Source organism: Neltuma alba, unplaced genomic scaffold (assembly GCF_004799145.2).
Source record: "Neltuma alba isolate B1F8T4 unplaced genomic scaffold, ASM479914v2 tig00011578_pilon, whole genome shotgun sequence".
Taxonomy (NCBI): Eukaryota; Viridiplantae; Streptophyta; class Magnoliopsida; order Fabales; family Fabaceae; genus Neltuma; species Neltuma alba.
The window spans coordinates 440,998-460,033 of NW_021636231.1; the positions used below are offsets into that span (position 1 = coordinate 440,998).

Consider the following 19,036-nt stretch of genomic DNA (forward strand, 5'->3'; position numbering starts at 1 on the left):
TCAACCTTTTCAATCTTGACTTTACATAGTCAATGACCTAGGGTCCGTTTGGATCAGCGATTGGAATAGTAGCTTATTGAAAAAGTAGCTTATGGAGAAGTGAAGTTGGTAAAAGCTAAATTGGATAAGCTGAATTGTGTTTGGATTGAAGTTCAGAAAAGCTAGTTTGCAAAAGTAAGATTGGTAAAAGCTTGTTTGGATTATAGTTGAGTAAAAGTAAGTTTAGTTGTAAAATGATCAAAATGGATATAAATTTTAATAAATAATGAAACATGATAAAAAAATGATTTAACATAATACAATAAAATTTAAATAATTTATTATGAAGAAGTCAAATTTAATAAGTAAATTAAATTTTAAAACTTTAAAGAAATTATAAAAAATATTCCTCTGGTCCTAAATATAAGACCTTAAAAAAAGGTCTTATATTTAGGACAGGATTTACACTATAAAAAGAGTCTTATATTTAGGACCGGATGAGTAATCTAAATATAAAGTAAAACATGAAAAAATAAATAAAAGTGAAAAAAAAACAATAGAGGATATGGGAGAGGTCTGAGAATCTGAGGTGAAAAAAAAAACTCAGGAAATGTGTTAATATAGCTGAAGTAAGAGGGTGGGGGGAAGCTCTGACACGTGCAACAGTGAAAAAGCAGAATAAGCTCCAAAATAAGCTACAAAATGCAGCTTCTCCCCCAACGCTGGTTTAATAGCTTAAAACAGATAAGCTCCTTTTGAAGTTAAGCTCAACCAAACGGGTGACCACCTTCCAATCGGGCTTATAGTGAAAATAAGCTGCTTATAAGTGATGCCAAACAAGCACCTAAAGGACTGTTTGGTACAAGGGATATAGAGGGGAGGAGAAAATTTTTTTGATGAGTTTTATTTAAAAAAATTGAAAAAAATGAGGTTTTAGAATTTTAATAAAAAAGTAATAAAATTAATTAAAAACTTTTAATCCTATTTTTTAATTTTTTTAAATCGAGTTTTTAAAATTTTTTTCCCTCCCCTCTTTTTTTTCTCTCTCATAATAAACTAAACGCATTCCAAATGTTATTTTCATCCGACAAAAAAATTGTCATTTAATAAAGTAAAAGTAGATGACGACATAAAGTGGGAATCTGACAGGTCCCATCTTATCTTCAGAGTATCTAAAAAGGAGATTTCCTGATGATGATGTCCCCTAGTCTTTATAGATAGGCTCATGACTAGGGAATAGATTCATGATGCCTTCTGGGTCAGGGTCATCTGAGTCATAGTGTCTCTTTGAGTAATAGTATTCTTCGAGCTCTGGGTCATGGTCTTCTTGATTGGGGTCCTAGGATTAGCCACTTGTTTGGTGTACAAGTCTTCGTTAATCATGAGCATGGCCATGTGAATGCGATAAATAAGAAAATCACATGTCAAAGAATCATTGGAAGACTTACTTTTTGTTCGCTAGTCTTCACACGGTTTCACTTTTCCAGCTGTATTTTTATTACTGATAAGCACTCACTATTTTCTGTTGTTATTTTTCCCAAGAAGCATCCAACTCACTTTTCCGGTTTTCCCATTCATTTACTGAATAGGACTAAAAGAATATTTCTCTTTTTTTTTTTTCAAATCACTTGTGATATGCTTCGTCCGAATTAAAAAAAAAATACATCAGACTAACTAATTTAACTAATATCCTTAATCCACTTAAATTATTTAATTAAATCTTAAAGAATATATATTTTTTAAAAAAACAAAAATTTATATGATAATAAATAAAAAAGTAAAATAATATATTCGTGTTAAAAATTTAATAAAATTATCTATCAAACATTCACTTCCCCTCACTACGGAGTACTTTAGTAGCCGAGCAGCGAGCGAGCAGCAGCGGCTCAAGTGGGCATAAGGCTTCCTTGTGATACAGACATCGCGGACTGGAACTGTGCTTGCAAACGTCTCTGCGTTTGCCTACTCGATAAAAGTAGGACTAAGTTGGTGATAGTAATGATGAAATGAAATTAATGCCGCCAAACACTTATTTGTTTATATCGTCTTGCATTTCTCTTTAATTTTTTTTTGTTATTTTGTTGTGTTCACTTCCCGTGATCCAAATGAACTTGGAGTTAAAACCATCTTGAGATCTGAAAATCATCTTATAACGCATGATATGTTTATAGTAGTCATGTGATCGCTTACTATCTCAACTATAAGTTTATTGATTTCTATATCCTATTTTAACTAATGTTCTTTACACATTTTTGTAGTTCCCAATTCAACATGTAAATTGATTTGTCATCCTTAATCTTGCTGTTTGGATTGAACTCAAAATTACCTGGTTTTTTGCATTCATTGCGGAGATAATGTCATGTTTGGCTTCTAAATTTCTTTATCTAGCAATATTATCTCCTGGAAAAAAAATAGAATTTCAAAACCAAACAGCAAACACACAGACATCTGCTTCAAATCAACCCAAAAAAAAGTGTATATTTTGAGCTTAAATGATAATTTATTTTTCTAGTTACATGTATCATCTTATTGAACGTAATCTTATTCACAATATTATCAGGCTCTAAATATAAGCACTTCTCTTGATGAGGATTCAAACTGAGCATATTCTATTAAACACAATTTCTGTTGGATAAAATGACAACTCATAACAAACCATCTACTTTGTTTTTTTTATCCCTTTTCTTGTCGCCTGTTTCTTCTACCCCTAAAGCCCACAAAAAAAAAATCAAAATGAACACTTAGCCGCCAATAAAGTCCTCAGTCAAAATTAAACAAACAGCCCAAGGATATTCAACAAAAATGCGTCAGTCCAACAAACGCAAAAATATTTGCCCATCTCAAACAATTAATATAAGCAATTCAAACGCTTCCATCTTTCCCGTGAGATGGGCCATAATCTAGTCTGAAGGATCTCAAGGCCTAGAAGGTAAAGTTAAACTTTCTTGATTGGAATAATAATGCACATTGCCGTTCTTATCGATTAGAATTTACATCAAATTGAAAGCATCATGAATACCACTCTAGTCCTTATTATAATTGGTTACTTGTAGAGGAAAATTTTTGTCCTTAAATATAAGTAACTTTTAAGGTATATGATGACTGTTTTTTTTGAATTTTATCCTTACTTAACTCTCACAGTCATTGGAAAGGAAAAAAGAAGAGAGTGGGATTAGAAGGAATGAATGATTTGTAAAAATAAAAAGAAAAGAAAACCTTAATAAGAGTAAATTTGAAAATTTTGATCAATTCAACGCATTCCTTAGAGTAGTACATAACACCAAGTTTTAAATTTTTTACTTGGTTTGAGGAATTAGTATGACATATGGTCTTGATTTGAAGATAGTAATCAATGGGAAGGGATTTCCCTTTGTTTAGTTGCCTTGGTCTCCTCTGCAGCCAGAACGTCCAATGTGTTTGTCCACAGTGGGTGATCTTATACCGCAACCAGTGACCTCGGAAAAGCAACAGCAAGGACATATTGCTTGTGCGTCACATAATACCAGAAATAGTCTGGAAAAGCAATGTTCTATGTAGGATTTAGATATTTATTTGGGAAGTTTTCAAAAAACTAGGTTGCTCTTAGAAAGTGTTTGAAGGATCATCACATGCAGGTGGCTACAAGAATCTAACTCTGAGTGGATAAGGCTAAAGCCTATCTTTTCTCAAGCTTGAAAAGCAATAGCTATCAGTTCAGACAGGAAAGCCTGCGTATTCTTATTCTAATGTCCATTGGAGCTTCTGTTTTCTTCCCGCTATGTGGCTATGCAGTTGGATACAAGATCATATGCAACAATTGTACACATGAAAGTCGATCAATATAATGGAACATCTCCCCGTGCACTATGATTTTGCAGTGAATATGCCGTTATTTTATAGCTTGGTCATTAGATTTGTCAACTAACAGTGCGGAGGAGGTAACATTTAGAAATAACTGCATTGATCATGAGAGAAAAAGGGTCATCTGCAGCTAATTTGGTAATGCTTCCAAAGTGTCAAGGGCAATAATAATCCAATGTTGCATGTTTTGCCATTACTGAGGTTTTGGAGTAGGTAATCAAGAACCTTTCATCCTATTTATCTGTTCCCCTATATATGTGTGTGTGTATTGTTGGTTAGTTTTTTTTCCTTCTGTTTTTTTGTAAAGGAAATGAATTTTCACCCTAAAAAATTAGAAAAGCTAGTTGTTAAATGCATTGTTCATAAAAAGAAGCTTCTTTACTATTTTAATTTTAAGCAAAAATTGGCGCAACACTCTAATTTTATCCTAATATATTAACAATTTACCCATGACTGAATATTCTGCAATCCTTGGACCACAATAGAATAAGCATATACAAAATATCAACTCCATTCCTTAATATAAAAGCTAGTGGACTAATTTGAGTAGATTAAAAGAATTAATTAAGTTATTTATAATACATAACTGTTGTTTTTCCTAAAATATTCTTACTAATCATATGTATTAGCTAGAACTACTATTTGATGAAACCTTTAACATGTACAACTATTACAAGAATTAGCTTAGAAAAAATAAATAAATATGATAGACAAAATAGATTAAAATCTTATATCAGAACCAAAATGAATATCAAACTACTGCAATGACCAAGGGTAGTAGTACGGAATACTCAAAAGCAAGGAGGAAAAGAAAGAGGGAAATTGAAATTTTTATTACAAAAGAATCCATATTTATTATGAAAACGAGCTTTTCCGCTTGATTGAAAAAAAGGTGATATACCAAATTACTTTGCAACATATAATTCTTTTGATGCTTTGAAACTTAAAAAAATAAAATGAAATAATTAAGATGACACCATGATATATAGAGGTTCAGATTCAAAAATTGAATCTTACATCCTCTCCCCAACCGTGAAGGTTGAGAATTTTATAAGTAATAAATATTCACAAGACAACATACATAATTCATCCTAATAACATTTATACACCCAACAAAGAAAACCATCATATATGTGTGTATATCACACAGATTTTGACCAAAGTATCATTAGAAGGAAAAAATAAAATAAAATTTAACGCACAGGAGTCACACAAAGAACACTTGCAGAAAATCAGAATCTTTTATCAAGAAGAGGTTGGACTTCATCAGGTTTCAATGGGCTTTTCATCTTATTTAGTGCAGGTTCAAGTCTGCAAATCCCTCTCTGTCCTTCTTGCTGGCGCTGCATTTTGAACATATGAAAGGAAAGTAAGTTCAGAGATGGCAAACAGATGGAAGAGAAAGGAAAAATAAAAAGAAATGGCAATCCATTACCCCCAACTAGCTTGTTACTATGATGCTAGTTAATCACAATCAAAGCATTAATTTATAGGATAGAATAATTAAACAAACACTGCGAGAGAATGAAAGGCTTTGGTTCAGTCCAAACCTGTTTAATTAGAATCCATCGGATCTTAATTAGAACATTACACCTTCTGAAGAAGAAGCACTGTGTTGCTTTTATCAGTTAGAACGAACACCATGTTGGACTTCATCTGCAACTTTCCCATAACAAGAAAAAACTCAAAACAGAGAAGATAAAACTTACAAAAACAAAAAAACACAAAAAGAAATGGTACTTGTTATGTAAACAGAAAGTTGTCTAGCTGTGTACCTTCACTATGACTTTTTGTGAATAATCAATTCCTCATTGGATGATTAAATCAGAGGATTTGGTGCACAATAATTTCTGTGAAAAAAGCAATTGTTTGAATATCTCTGAAGATAAAAGTCATACTGCTTTCCTCAATGTATAAGTAGTCAATTGGATTGTAAATTACATGAATATGTAGACCGGCCCGGTGAATTTATTGAAAAAAACAAAAGAAAAGAAAAGTGAAAGTAAGGTAAAGAAAAAATAAGTAAAAAAGTTAAACAAGAAAAAAGAAAATAATTGGGAAAACTGAAATCTGATGCTCTATTTCTTAACATCCCGTAAGTTACCCGAAGGAAAACTGATGTAAGAAATGCTGGTATCATTATAATAAATTTAAAATTGTGAAATACTTACATGTATAATTGTAACCATGTTAAGTAGCAAATATAGAACTTGAATCTAAATATGTAATTGGACCAAGTGAGTGACAATACGTACGTTGTGAATAATTGTACCTTAATGCTTAAACAGATTGATGACTGAGATGTGGGATATTCTGCCCAAAATTTGTTCATCTTTGTTGTGGTATTTTTCTTCAAGCAACGGACAGTCCCAAATGTGAAGCTTTCTTAAAGAAGCAGACGGCTTTTCTCCTGACATTTTCTCCAGCTTGGGACCATGCAAGATCTTTAGATGTTGGAGAGAGGTTAGGTGCTGCAGTCCTGTGCAATTCAATGTCTCCAAGCAATGAAAGCCATTGAGTTCTAGGGTGGTAAGAGTGGTAGGAAGAAAACACCCCTCTAGGAAACACGTAACTTCACTACACTGATAGATACGAAGGTAAGTGATATTACTTAGGAGGTGCCACTTTGCTTGATGGGATATCTTATTACATCTTTCAATATAAAATGTCCTCAAACTTGGCACGAGGATTTCTTCTGGAAATGCCTTCATATGTTGATAACCCCGCATGCGTAGCTTTCTTAAATTTGGGAGAAGGCCTTCCATCTCATCTGACATAAACTTCACAAAATTACAGCCTTCAATGGCAATAGACTGGAGATTTTGAAGAGGAGCATTAGAACCCATCACAAAATTGACATTTTCACACCAGCGTACCTCTAAATGTCGTAATAACTGGGGCAAATGAATCATTGGAGGTGATGTATTGGAGCAACAATCGATGACTAATTGTTGCAAATGCGAGTGTTTAGAGAGTGCCTCCAGCATTGATTCCAACATTTGAGATTCTGTTATTAGTAGCTTGCAAAGGGAAGGAGGTAGCTCTTGTTCTTGCCATACCATATTTCCACTTCCACAAGTGTTAAGATTCTGAAGTTTGGGACACCTCGGAATACAGGAAGAAAGCATTGGACATTCTAAAATCTCTAGATTATCTAGAACAAGCAGTTGGCACGATAAATTTCCAACTAATTTGTAGCAAGATGATATACAGAGTTGTCGGAGCTTAGGGAAAGCTTCCATGTCAATGGAATGCCATTGTTCCAATGAAGTCATCAACAAAAACTGGAGATATTCAAGGGATGGAAATGGTATTATGGAAGCACAATCACTACCCTTCAACAACTCATCTCCAATGCTTTCTACACTTTCTAAACGATCAATATATAATTTCTTCAGGGCAGGAAGCTACCCAAGAGGGGACAGCACGCAACAGTTTTTGCAATTACACAGTCACAACCAAGTCATGCTGTGGTAGAAAGGACTTCCTAACCAATCTGGAAATATTGTGCCCCTATAATGATGAATTTCCAATTCTTCTAAATCCCAATAAGGTTGAAGATTGCCCAAAATATCTCTCTCAGTCCTGGTATCTTCCACATCATCATACCACACCCATGATGATGTTAAACTTTTAATGTGCTTCTTCTCTATCATTCTCGCGTCACAGGCTTCATTTCCATTCTTGACATTCTCTAATTTACTAATTTTAATTATACCCTTCAAATTTGAAATTTCTCCCAATTCTCCAATGCTAGCCTCTTGCTCTCTGCCAACAACGAAGTCACTCAAAAACTGCAAATCTTTTATATTACCCAATCCCCTTGGCATTGCTTTCAGAGGAGTGTCTGTGACATCAAGATGTCGCAAGTTTACAAGATCTTAAATATCACTTGGCAGCATCTCTAGAGAGGTACAATGTCGCAACCTCAATGTTTGTAGATTGTATAATTTGCACAATAAGCCAGGCAAGCATACAATCTTGTATGCCCGAGATAGATCCCAATAGCGAAGATTTACAACATCTTGGATGTCCCTTGGCGGAATTATGAGAGAAGCACAATGACACAATTTCAACGTCTGTAAATTATACAACTTACCAATCGAATCAGGCAAACTTTCAATACATGTCTCTGACAAATCCAAATAGCACAAATGGATGAATTTCCCAATTGACTCAGGAACTATTTTTAAGGCAGACAAGTCCTGAAGTGACAACATTCGCAAGTACTTCAGATTTGATAATAAAATGTGAGAAGAATTTCCAATAGATCTGGGAATGTAGGAAAAATTCAATCCTATAAACATTCGCAAGCCTTTTGACTTTCGCAAAACATCATGGTCTAAGTATGGATAATTTTGAAAGTTGCAAGATAAATGGCGTGTCTTATGACTAATTTTGTTTCCCTTCTCCCCTAATCTAAGGTAAAAGTCTCTAGCAACATGAGTTGTTAACTCATGAATGAGATCATGCATCACAAAGGGCCCATCTCTAGTTTTGTAACTAAGAAGAAAGTGCAAATCACTTATAGGTAAGGGTTGAAAGAATGATCTTAAAGTTAAATCATTAAAGTACTCATGACCAGCATCTTCTAAAGTCATGTCCCCCGGCTGTAGAAAACCTTCTGCCATTCACATCAAGATTAATTCCTCCTTATTAAATTGATAATCCTCTGAAAATAAAGAACAATAAGCAAAGCATTGTTTTAAATGGGGAGGGAGATAATAATAACTGACTCTTAAAACTGGAATAATCTCGTTGTCCAATAAATCCCACAAAAAGTTTTTTAAAATAGCATTCCAATCTTCAAAGTTAGACTTTGATCGACAAAGTCCCCCAAGTACTTTTGCAGCTAAGGGCAATCCCTTGCACTTGCTAGCAACGTCTCTTCCAACTTTTTCTAAGCATGAGTTCATGGTTGAATCATTGAATTGAAAAGCATGTGCAGCGAAAATTGACAAACAATCTTCATCGGACAAGACATTTAAGTGATAAAATGATGAGATGGTTTTGACCATCAAAGCAACATGCACTAGACAAGTCGTAACAAGAATTTTACATCCTCCCACTCTATTATAAAGCAAATTCTTCAAAGTATCCCAACCAGTGTATTTGTCATTCTAGACATCGTCAAGAACAACTAAAATTTTTTTTCCTTTCTAACTTATTAGCCAAATGAAGCCGGAGAAGATTCAAATCCATATTATCACATGCAAAATTTGGACTAATAGATTTTATTATAGTTTGTGCTATTTTCAAAAGATCAAATGCTTCAAAAACACAAACCCATACAGTAAGATCAAATTTTTGCCTCACATCTTCATCATTATAGACCAAATTAACTAAGGTGGTCTTCCCAACCCTGCCCATACCCACAATGGGGATTACAGACAACGGACCACCCTCAACATTAAACATCAGCTTAATTATATCTTCTTTTTCTTTCTTCCTTCCGCACACTTCAGAGACGTCCACATGAGATGTAACTGCAGGTCTCCACAGCAAAGTTTCCGTTCCAGTGCTCTTCTCCAAATTGAGGGCATTCTTTTGTCCCACAATTCTTTCAATTCTATCAATCATAGCTTCTAACTTATTTGCCATTCTTGTATCTCGCAAATTAAGAGAAGCAAAGGAGAAAAATCACACCTTTTTCTGAGTGGTAGCTCGGGTGGAAATTTCATCCATCAAGTCTTCCAAGTCATAAGCAGCATCTTTGAGTTCATCTAGCCAATCTTTCACAGCAGGATCCTTGAATTGTTTGAGTTCTGCATCACTGAGCACAGCTCTTGCAGCAATCAAGGATGGCTTCAAATGATGAAATAACTTGTCATCCAGCTTCTTTCCACAAATGAAGTTGATCATGTCAGCCAGTTCTGGCGTTAACCTCTCCAAAAACACATTGAAGACAGCAGAGAGAAGAGCTCCACCTACAAGTGATGCAGCCATGATCTCTTTGGTACTCACTGATTTTGCCGGAAACAGTGAAAATGCTCACAAACTTGCACAGCAGGGGAGATGAAGTAATACAGGTGGGCTCATTTTATTTGATTTCATGAATTTAAATTCCATGTGAGCACGGCTTCAACTCCCAGTTCCGTCGAGGTACTAAATTATCAATATTCCTAAGCTTTTATTCCCCCCCCCCCCCCCCCCCGATTCAATTTGATCATTATGCAATTTCTGCAACATCGAGAGACGTCCTTGGAGGAACCAAATTAAAGCAAGCTGATTAGAAAATTATTTTATGTTTTGCCACTTCGTTACCCTACAAGTCTTCCATGATCGTAATGAGGGCCATGTGAATGCAATGAATTAGAAAATTACGTGATTAAAGAATCATTAGCAAACAAAACGGAACACAGGATGGTCCCTCCAAATTGAATTTAAGTACACATTTTTCAAGAGTCACTCTGTTTACCGGTCTTCTGTGTCCTTTCAGCATTTTGTGAAACGTCCTTAGAGGAAATTACATTTTTTGACCATGGGGCTAATTATATTCCATAGTTTCGATTATTTATAACATACTCGTGTATGTTATATTTAAAGACGCAGAGGGAGTAACAGCTTTCGGAACAAAAATCTATGAAATGCTCTTTCTATCATCTCATTTCTATTTTAATTAATAAAAATAATATAAAATATTTTTCCTATGTTTTCATACATCTAAATAAATTGATTTATATATAATATATATGCATATATATATAGTTTGAAGTAATTTGCAGATACTTTGAGTTATACCAAAAAAAAAACTACTTTCAGTATTCAATGTAAAAGTTAAATAATTAATTTGCAAATATTAAAAAAAGTAATTAAATTAATTATTTGTAATAAATAAATATTGTCTTTCTTAATATATCCTTATTATTCATGTACATTAAAATCACCCTTTGATAAAAAATCCTTAACATATGCAATCAACATACAAATTAGTTGGGAATAAAATGAATAAATATTAAAGACAAAGTAGATTAAAGTTTTGTATTTATAATGAAATTGATAATCTAATTAATCAGCTCAAACACACGTCATTTCTAAGAAAATAATTGTGTCATGAGTTTCATTCCATGTGAACACGGGTCCCAATACCTTAGCTCCTTTGAGGTAATATAGTTATGCCAATGAACATCCCTCCAAATTGAACTCAACGTTATGTGGTCGCATTCTTCCACAAATCACAGCTATCTAATGAATATAACATTTAATTTGCCCAGCAATAAGAGCGTAAATTTTACTTAGATTTGTGATCCATCAATGCAAATTGATATGAATTTAAATTACATTTCAGGCCTATAGATGCTTTTTTTTTTTTCCAACCATAGCGCACGCCTCTTCTGTACCCAAACAAAACCTAGCAACTGTTTGGCAGGAAAAGGAGGCAGAAGAGAGATTTTAAAAGAGGAAATGGGAGGGAAGGGGAGAGAACACAACACCTAAGACATGCGGATGTGAGTGCACTAAAGCAGGGAATAATGTCTCTAAATACTCATTCTACTCTATAATATAAAACGTTAGTTCGGCTTTCTCATATATCAATAAATACTAGCCATTAAATGTGTTTCAAATTGGTGACAGTTACCTGTTTTACTCTTATTAAAGATGTGAGAGGAAAATTCTTTCATCTCTTTTGTATTTAGAACTTTCTTTTCTCCTTATAACAAGGGATAAAAATAAAAATAAAATATCATTAACTACTCTGTCAATCTCTTATATTCTAGACCAAAATTTTCCTTTACAAGACTTCTTACATCACAGGAGGGAGTACAACAAAAGAATCATTAAAAAAAAAAAAATTATCAAGCCTAGTCTTTGTATACTAATCCTCTGCCCTTAGCGCATTTTTCTGAAACGTTCTTTGAGGAAACAAACCAGGCTAATTATATTTTAATATGTGGTCACTAATGCTGGGTTGAATTTTGAAAGAAGAGACTGCGATGGAGATTGAAATTAAATTCCATCTAAACACGGTTCCCAACTCCTAGCCCCTTTGAGGTTGAAAGTAGTAATATTAATCATTCACAAAGAAAGTACCTCCAAATTGAACTTAAAAATTATGTGGTCACTTTCTTCCATAAATCACAGCTAATCTCTTGAATATAAAATTTAATAGGAGAACTCCTATGAGTTCCTGAGAAAAAAAATTTAATTACCAAAAAGTCTTAATAATAATAAGTGAGGAGCATAAACCAGTTGTCATTTTTTATATTAGAACTTAGCATGGCATGCTATTAAGTTGTCAACGGTTTAAAGTAATTAAATCCCTTTCTTAAAATCTAATTGCAATTCCCCCAAATTTAATTTGTCCTGGCAATAAAAACATAAATTTAGTTATAAATTACATTTGAGGGAATTGCTTCCTTTTTTTTTGGTCAAGATAGTGCATGCCTCTAGTGACACAATGTCTCTAGGGGGTTTTAACTTGTCCCATCCTGATCGTTTTGTTCTGGTCTCAGGCAAGCTCAATTCAGAATAAGATAGGATAAAAAATATTTTGGGATGGGACAACTACGGAATGGGACAAAACAATGACTAGGACGAGAGGAGGCCCAATCGCGGGTTTTTTTTATAAAAAAATTACTTACTAATAATTATTATTAGATTATTCAATTTATTTTTTAAAAATAATTATTTTTTATAATGATTTCCCACTCTTAAGTTGCATTATTATTTCAATAAAAATCTCATTCCTTAATAAAATAATTCATAAAGCCATTATATAATATTTCTTTTATGACAGTTTTTTTTGACAATATTGTTTTTACACTTTTTTTACATTATATAACAAGAGGCTCACATCATCACCCAACAGCCAATAAGATGCAAAAGAAACTACCACCTAGGATCGTCATGTGGACCAATCACAAAACCACTATAAGGTTTATAGAATATATAGATTGGGCTTTCTACGTAATTATTTTTTTAGTGTTTTATCTTTAAAAACTGAATAAAAAAACATTATAACATAAAAAACAAGATCTAGGCCTAGAATCACAGTGGTTTGTCAAAAAAAAAAAAACCAGACATCTTGTCCCGTCCCATGTCCCCTCTCAGTCCTGTTAGCCTTGGGATGAGACGAGACACGAGATGAAAATTCCGTGCTGTCCCTATCACTGAGATGAGCCTGTCCTAATCCTATCTCAGACTAGGCTAGTTTCAATTTCAGACCAATATCTTTTTGGGTTAATCTAAATTAGGATATTACTTTACTATTTATTTCTAATAAAAGGACATATATGTATGCCTAACAAAAATAAATAAATATATGTCCATGTGGAATTTGTATCTTCTTTATTCTTAAAGAAATTTTTGTTAATTTTATGAAGACATGTATGGGATTCATTTGAATATGTGTTTTTGTAGAATTCACTTTTAGGATACAAATGTTAATATTGATTGCAGATATTGTTATTTAGTATATATTCTCATTAAGTATTGTTTTGTTGGGGATATTTCCCTGCGGTGATTGTGTGTGAGACATAGGGGGAAAAAAAAGAGAAAATTTTGATTATTCTTTCTTATATATATGAGCTTTGTTTGTGATATCTTATATTGTGAAAATTCTATATATAAACTTAACTAGTTATTTTCTAACACAAATACATATAGATAATTCCACATGCATATATAAATTGTATTGAAAATGTCTGGATATTAGCCAAAAGCTTTCTAAACATGCTTGTGCTTTGTCTGTTAAAATTAAATGTAGTAACGTTGATTTCAAGCATGCATGATTTCTTGAAAATATCATTTTCCTTCGATGATTTAAATATGATATGATGACACCACGATATATAGAGGTTCGGATCCAAAAAAAAAAAAATTGAATCCTACATCCTCTCCCCAAGCATTAAACCTGAGAATTTTGTAAGTGATGAGTATTCACATTACATTATACACATCTTCATCCCAACATTTAAGCAAGCAGAAAAAAGGCCGTTATATACAGAATTACAGATTCATCACGCACACTATCACAAAAAGCTTCTTTGGAAAAAAAAAAAAAAGCACCCAAGCCACAAAAAAATAGGAGAATATTCTGTAAAAGAAAGAGGATGGATTTCATCAGCACAGGTTCAAGACTTCAGGTCTGCAAATCCCTTGCTGTCATTCTTGCTGATGCTGCATTTTAAGCGTATGATGAGTCTAGAGACAGCCCATGGAAGTGAGGGAAAAGGGAGGGAAAAAAAAAGAGCAATGGAAATGGAGATCGTCTAGCGAATAAGAATCAAAGGAAAATATAGGGTAGAAAAGTTAATTAAACAAGCAGATTATGATAGAAAGAAGAAAATCAAAGGTTTTGGTTTAGTTCAAACCTCTTTAGAATAGGAATATATGAAGGGGATCTTAATTGCAGCATTACCCCTCGCAAAGAAGAAGCATTGAGTTTGCTTTTATCAGTTAGAACTAACTATGTTGGACTCTATCTGCAACAACCCCATAAAAAGAAAAACTCAATCAGAGATGATTTAAAAAAAGAAACAAGATATGATATTTGTTATGTAGACATGAACTTGTCTAGAAGTGTACCTTCATGATTATTTTTTGCCAATAATTCCTCATTACATGATTGGTATAAGCTTAGAGGAATCTGCACTTCTGCATAATTTTGACACCAAGTGGATTGCTTCTGTAATCTGTGAAGTAATGGAAATGTGCGTATGATGGACTATGTTAAACGTGTTAAATGGTTTATGCTTCAGTGCAGGATACGTAATAAGAGTAACTAAAGTAATGAATAATAATTTAAGCCACGTCAATTGTTTATGAAAATTCATCATTCTGTCATCAAATATATCTACAATAATTTAATACAGACATATGAGATTGCCGCCACTATTTAGCTCATGAAGTTTTCCAAATTATAATACTTTAAGTTAATTCTAAGAGTCACCCTTATAGTCAAATAAATTTGGAAAGGAAAATATCAAAAACAAAGTATAAAGTCGTTGAATATACACAACATATTAAATTATAGGAAGAAAAACTAAACTAAACACGAGTAATACAGCGAACAAATAGAATTGTCATTCATTTTTATCAATGAGCACTTTCAGTTCCAAAAAGAAAAATGCTTACAACAAGTTTAATTAGTTAGTTAAAATCACGTGATTGTTCTGAAAAAATAATTGTTTTCTTATCTCTAAAGATAATAATCATGCTTTTTATCTCAATGTATAAATAGTCAGTTAAATGGTTATTTATATCAATATATAGACCCGATGAGCTTGTGCAAGAGGGAGGGGGGAGAGAGAGAGATGAAAAAAGAAGGTAAAGAAAAATAGCTAAAGTAGGTTTATAGAAACAGAGAGCGAGCTGGAATCCAAAGAACACAGGGAAACAAATAATTTTGTTAGTATCATATAAATGATCAAAAGATTAACCTATGCAAGTATTGATTCCAACAATGCAAGTAAATTAACACCATTGAGGAACATTTAATTAAATGGAAGCATAATGGTGCGTGAATGCATGTATGAAGTAGTAGAAAATAAAATGTAATAGTTGGGAACATGAGTGTGGACGATAAATACCTCATCCATAATTAATTGTATCTCATTTCCCGAATAGGTTGATGTTTGGGATGTGAGATATCTGGCAGAAAAATAGTTCATCCTTGGTGTGGTATTTTTCTTCAAGCAACGGACATTCCCAAATGTGAAGCTTTCTTAAAGAAGCGGGCAGCTTTTCTCCTGACATTCTCTCGAGCTTGGGACACCACTCGATCTTTAGATGTTGGAGAGAGGTGAGGTGCTGAAGTCCTATGCAATTCAATGTCTCCAATTCAACAAAGAAATTGAGTTCCAAAGTGGTAAGTGTGGTCGAAAGAGAACACCCCTCTAGAAAACACCTGATGTCATAATCACCATCAATACGAAGGTAAGTGATATTACTTAGGAGGTGCCACTCTGCTTGATGGGATAATAGCTGACTACTACTGTTTTGAATGATAAGTTCCCTCAAACTTGGCACAAGGATCCCTTCTGGAAATGCTTCCATCTCTTGACAATAGTTAATGCTTAGCTTTCTTAAATTCGGGAGAAGGCCTTCCATGTCATTCGACATAAATTTCACAAAATTACACGATGCAATACTGATAGACTGGAGATTTTGAAGAGGAGCAGTTGAACTCATCGCAAAATCAATGTTTTCACAAAAATTTGCCCGTAAATATCGCAATGACTGGGGCAAATGAATAATTGGAGGTGATATATTAGAGCAACCAGTGATAGTTAATTGTCGTAAATGTGAATCTTTGGAGAGTGCCTCTAGCATTGATTCCAACATCCGACATCCAGCAATCTCTAGCTCCCAAAGGCATGAAGGTAACTCTTGCTCTTGCCATCCCACATTTTCACTTCCCTCTGTCGCTAGTTTCTGAAGTTTAGGACACCTCGGAATACTAGAACAAAAACCGAACAACCTTCAATCTCTAGAGTTTCTAAAGAAAGCAGTCGGCAAGGTAAATTTCCAATTAACTTGGGGCAATCATATATTTGTAGTTGTTGGAGCTTAGGGAAAGCTTCCATGCTAATGGAATGCCATTGTTCCCATGAAGTCATCAAAGAAAAATCGAGAACTTCAAGGGATGGAAATGGTATTATGGAAGCACAATCATCTCCCTTCAACAACTCATCACCAATTCTTTTTACCCCATTTAATCCATTAATGCTTAATTCCTTTAAAGCGGGGAGCTGCCTAAGATGGGGAAGCATGCAACAGTTTTCGCACCTTGTCAAATGCAACATAGTCATGTTCCGGTAGCAATGGCTTCCTAACCAATCCGGAAATATTGTGCCCCTATAATTTCTATTTCCAAATCTTCTAAACCCCAATAAGGTTGAAGATTTCCCAAAATATCTCTCTCAGTTCGTGTATCTTCCACATCACCATCCCTAGACCATGATAATGTTAAACCTTTAATGTGCTTCTTCTCCATCATTCTCGCGTCACAGGCTTCATTTCCATTCTTGACATTCTCTAATTTACTAATTTTAATTATACCCTTCAAATCTGAAATTTCTCCCAATTCTCCAATCCTAGGCCCTTGGTCCCTACCAACAATGAAGCCACTCAAAAACTGCAAATCTTTTATATTACCCAATCCCCTCAGCATTGCTTTGAGAGGAGTACCTGTAACATCAAGATGTCGCAAGTTTACAAGATCTTGAATATTTCTTGGCAGCTTCGTTAGAGAGATACAATTTTGCAGCCTTAATGTTTGCAGATTGTATACTTTACACAATGTGTCAGGTAAGCTTACAATCTTGTATGCCGAAGACAGATCCAAATAGCGAAGATTTATCAGATCTTGTATGTCATTTGGTAGAATTATGAGAGAATCACAATGACACAATTTCAACGTCTGTAAATTATTCAACTTACCGATCGAATCTGGCAAACTTTCAATACATGTATCTGACAAATCCAAATAACACAAATGAATGAACTCTCCAATTGACTCGGGAACTATTTTTAAGGCAAACAAATCCCGAAGTGACAACATTCGCAAGTACTTCAGATTTGATGATAAAATATGAGAAGCATTTCCAATGGATCTAGGAATATAGGAAAAATTCAATCCTATAAATGTTCGTAAGCCTTTTGTCTTTTGAAAAACGTCATGCTCCAAGTATGGATAATTTTGAAAGTTGCAAGATAAATGGCGTGTCTTATGACCAATTTTGTCTCCATTCTTCCCCAATCTAAGGTAAAAGTCTCCAGCGACATGGGTTGCTAACTCATGAATGAGATCATGCATCACAAAGGACACATCTCTATTTTCAGAACTAACAAAAAAGTGCACCTTATTTACAAGTAAGGGTTGAAAGAATGATCTTGAAGTTAAATCATCAAAGTACTCATGACCAACATCTTCTAAAGTCATGTTGCCCTTTGATGGTTGTAGAAAACCTTCTGCCATCCACATCAAGATTAATTCCCCCTTATTAAATTGATAATCCTTTGGAACTAAAGAACAATAAGCAAAGCATTGTTTTAAATGGGGAGGGAGATAATAATAACTGACTTTTAAAGCTAGAATGATCTCATTATCCAGTGAATCCCACAATGAGTCTTTTAAAATAGTATTCCAATCTTCAAAGTTAGATTTTGATTGAAAAAGTCCCCCAAATACTTTTGCAGCTAAGGGCAATCCCTTGCACTTGCTAGCAACATCTCTTCCAACTTTTTCTAAGCATGAATTCATGGTTGAATCTCTGAATTGGAAAGCATGTGCAGTGAAAATCGATAAACAATCTTCATCAGACAAGACATTTAAGTGATAAAATGATGAGATGGTTTTGACCATTAAATCAACACGCTCTAGGCGAGTTGTAACAAGAATTTTACATCCTCCCACTCCATTGAGAAGCAAATTCTTCAAAGTATCACAACCAGTGTATTTATCATTCCAGACATCATCAAGAACAACTAAAATTTTTTCCTTTCTAACTTCTCAGCCAAATGAAGCCGAAGAAGATTCAAATCCATATTATCACATGCAAAATCTAGACTAATAGATTTTATCATAGTTTGTGCTATTTTCAAAAGATCAAATGCTTCAGAAACACAAACCCATACAGTAAGATCAAATTTTTGCCTCACATCTTCATCATTATAGACCAAATTAACTAAGGTGGTCTTCCCAACCCCGCCCATGCCCATGATGGGGATTACAGACAACGGACCACCCTCAGCATTAAACGTCAGCTTAATTATATCTTCTTTTTCTTTCTTCCTTCCGCACACTTCAGAGACGTCCACATGAGATGTAACTGCAAGTCTCCATAGCAAAGTTTCCGTTCCAGTTTCTTCTCCAAATTGAGGGCATTCTCTTGTCCCACAATTCTTTCAATTCTATCAATCATAGCTTCTAACTTATTTGCCATGCTTGTATCTCGCAAATTAAGAGAAGCAAAGGAGAAAAATCGCACCTTTTTCTGAGTGGCAGCTCGAGTGGAAATTTCATCCATCAAGTCTTCCAAGTCATAAACAGCGTCTTTGAGTTCATCTAGCCAATCTTTCACAGCAGGATCCTTGAATTGTTTGAGTTCTGCATCACTGAGCACAGCTCTTGCAGCAATCAAGGATGGCTTCAAATGATGAAGTAACTTGTCATCCAGCTTCTTTCCACAAATGAAGTTGATCATGTTAGCCAGTTCTGGCGTTAACCTCTCCAAAAACACATTGAAGACAGCAGAGAGAAGAGCTCCACCTA

General features: G+C 34.1%; 1 protein-coding gene across 1 annotated transcript; it reads right to left on the bottom strand.

The window, feature by feature from the left end:
• Positions 1-6,171: 6,171 nt before the first annotated feature.
• On the bottom strand, positions 6,172-9,420 carry LOC114715200 (putative disease resistance RPP13-like protein 1). Its single transcript, XM_028899996.1, has 4 exons — positions 9,106-9,420; positions 7,919-8,024; positions 7,312-7,666; positions 6,172-6,298 (listed from the first exon to the last, which is right to left on the bottom strand). Exons 1-4 carry the CDS (start codon positions 9,418-9,420, stop codon positions 6,172-6,174), a joined length of 903 nt encoding a protein of 300 aa, XP_028755829.1.
• Positions 9,421-19,036: the final 9,616 nt, after the last annotated feature.

Coding starts and splice junctions, on each gene's coding strand:
- LOC114715200 (XM_028899996.1), bottom strand. CDS start 9,420: ATGGCAAATAAGTTAGAAGCTATGATTGATAGAATTGAAAGAATTGTG. Junction 8,025..9,105: donor AATTTGATCTTACTGTATGG/GTTTGTGTTTTT, acceptor TTGTCACTTCAG/GACTTGTCTGCCTTAAAAAT. Junction 6,299..7,311: donor GGCACAATATTTCCAGATTG/GTTAGGAAGTCC, acceptor TGAATTGCACAG/GACTGCAGCACCTAACCTCT.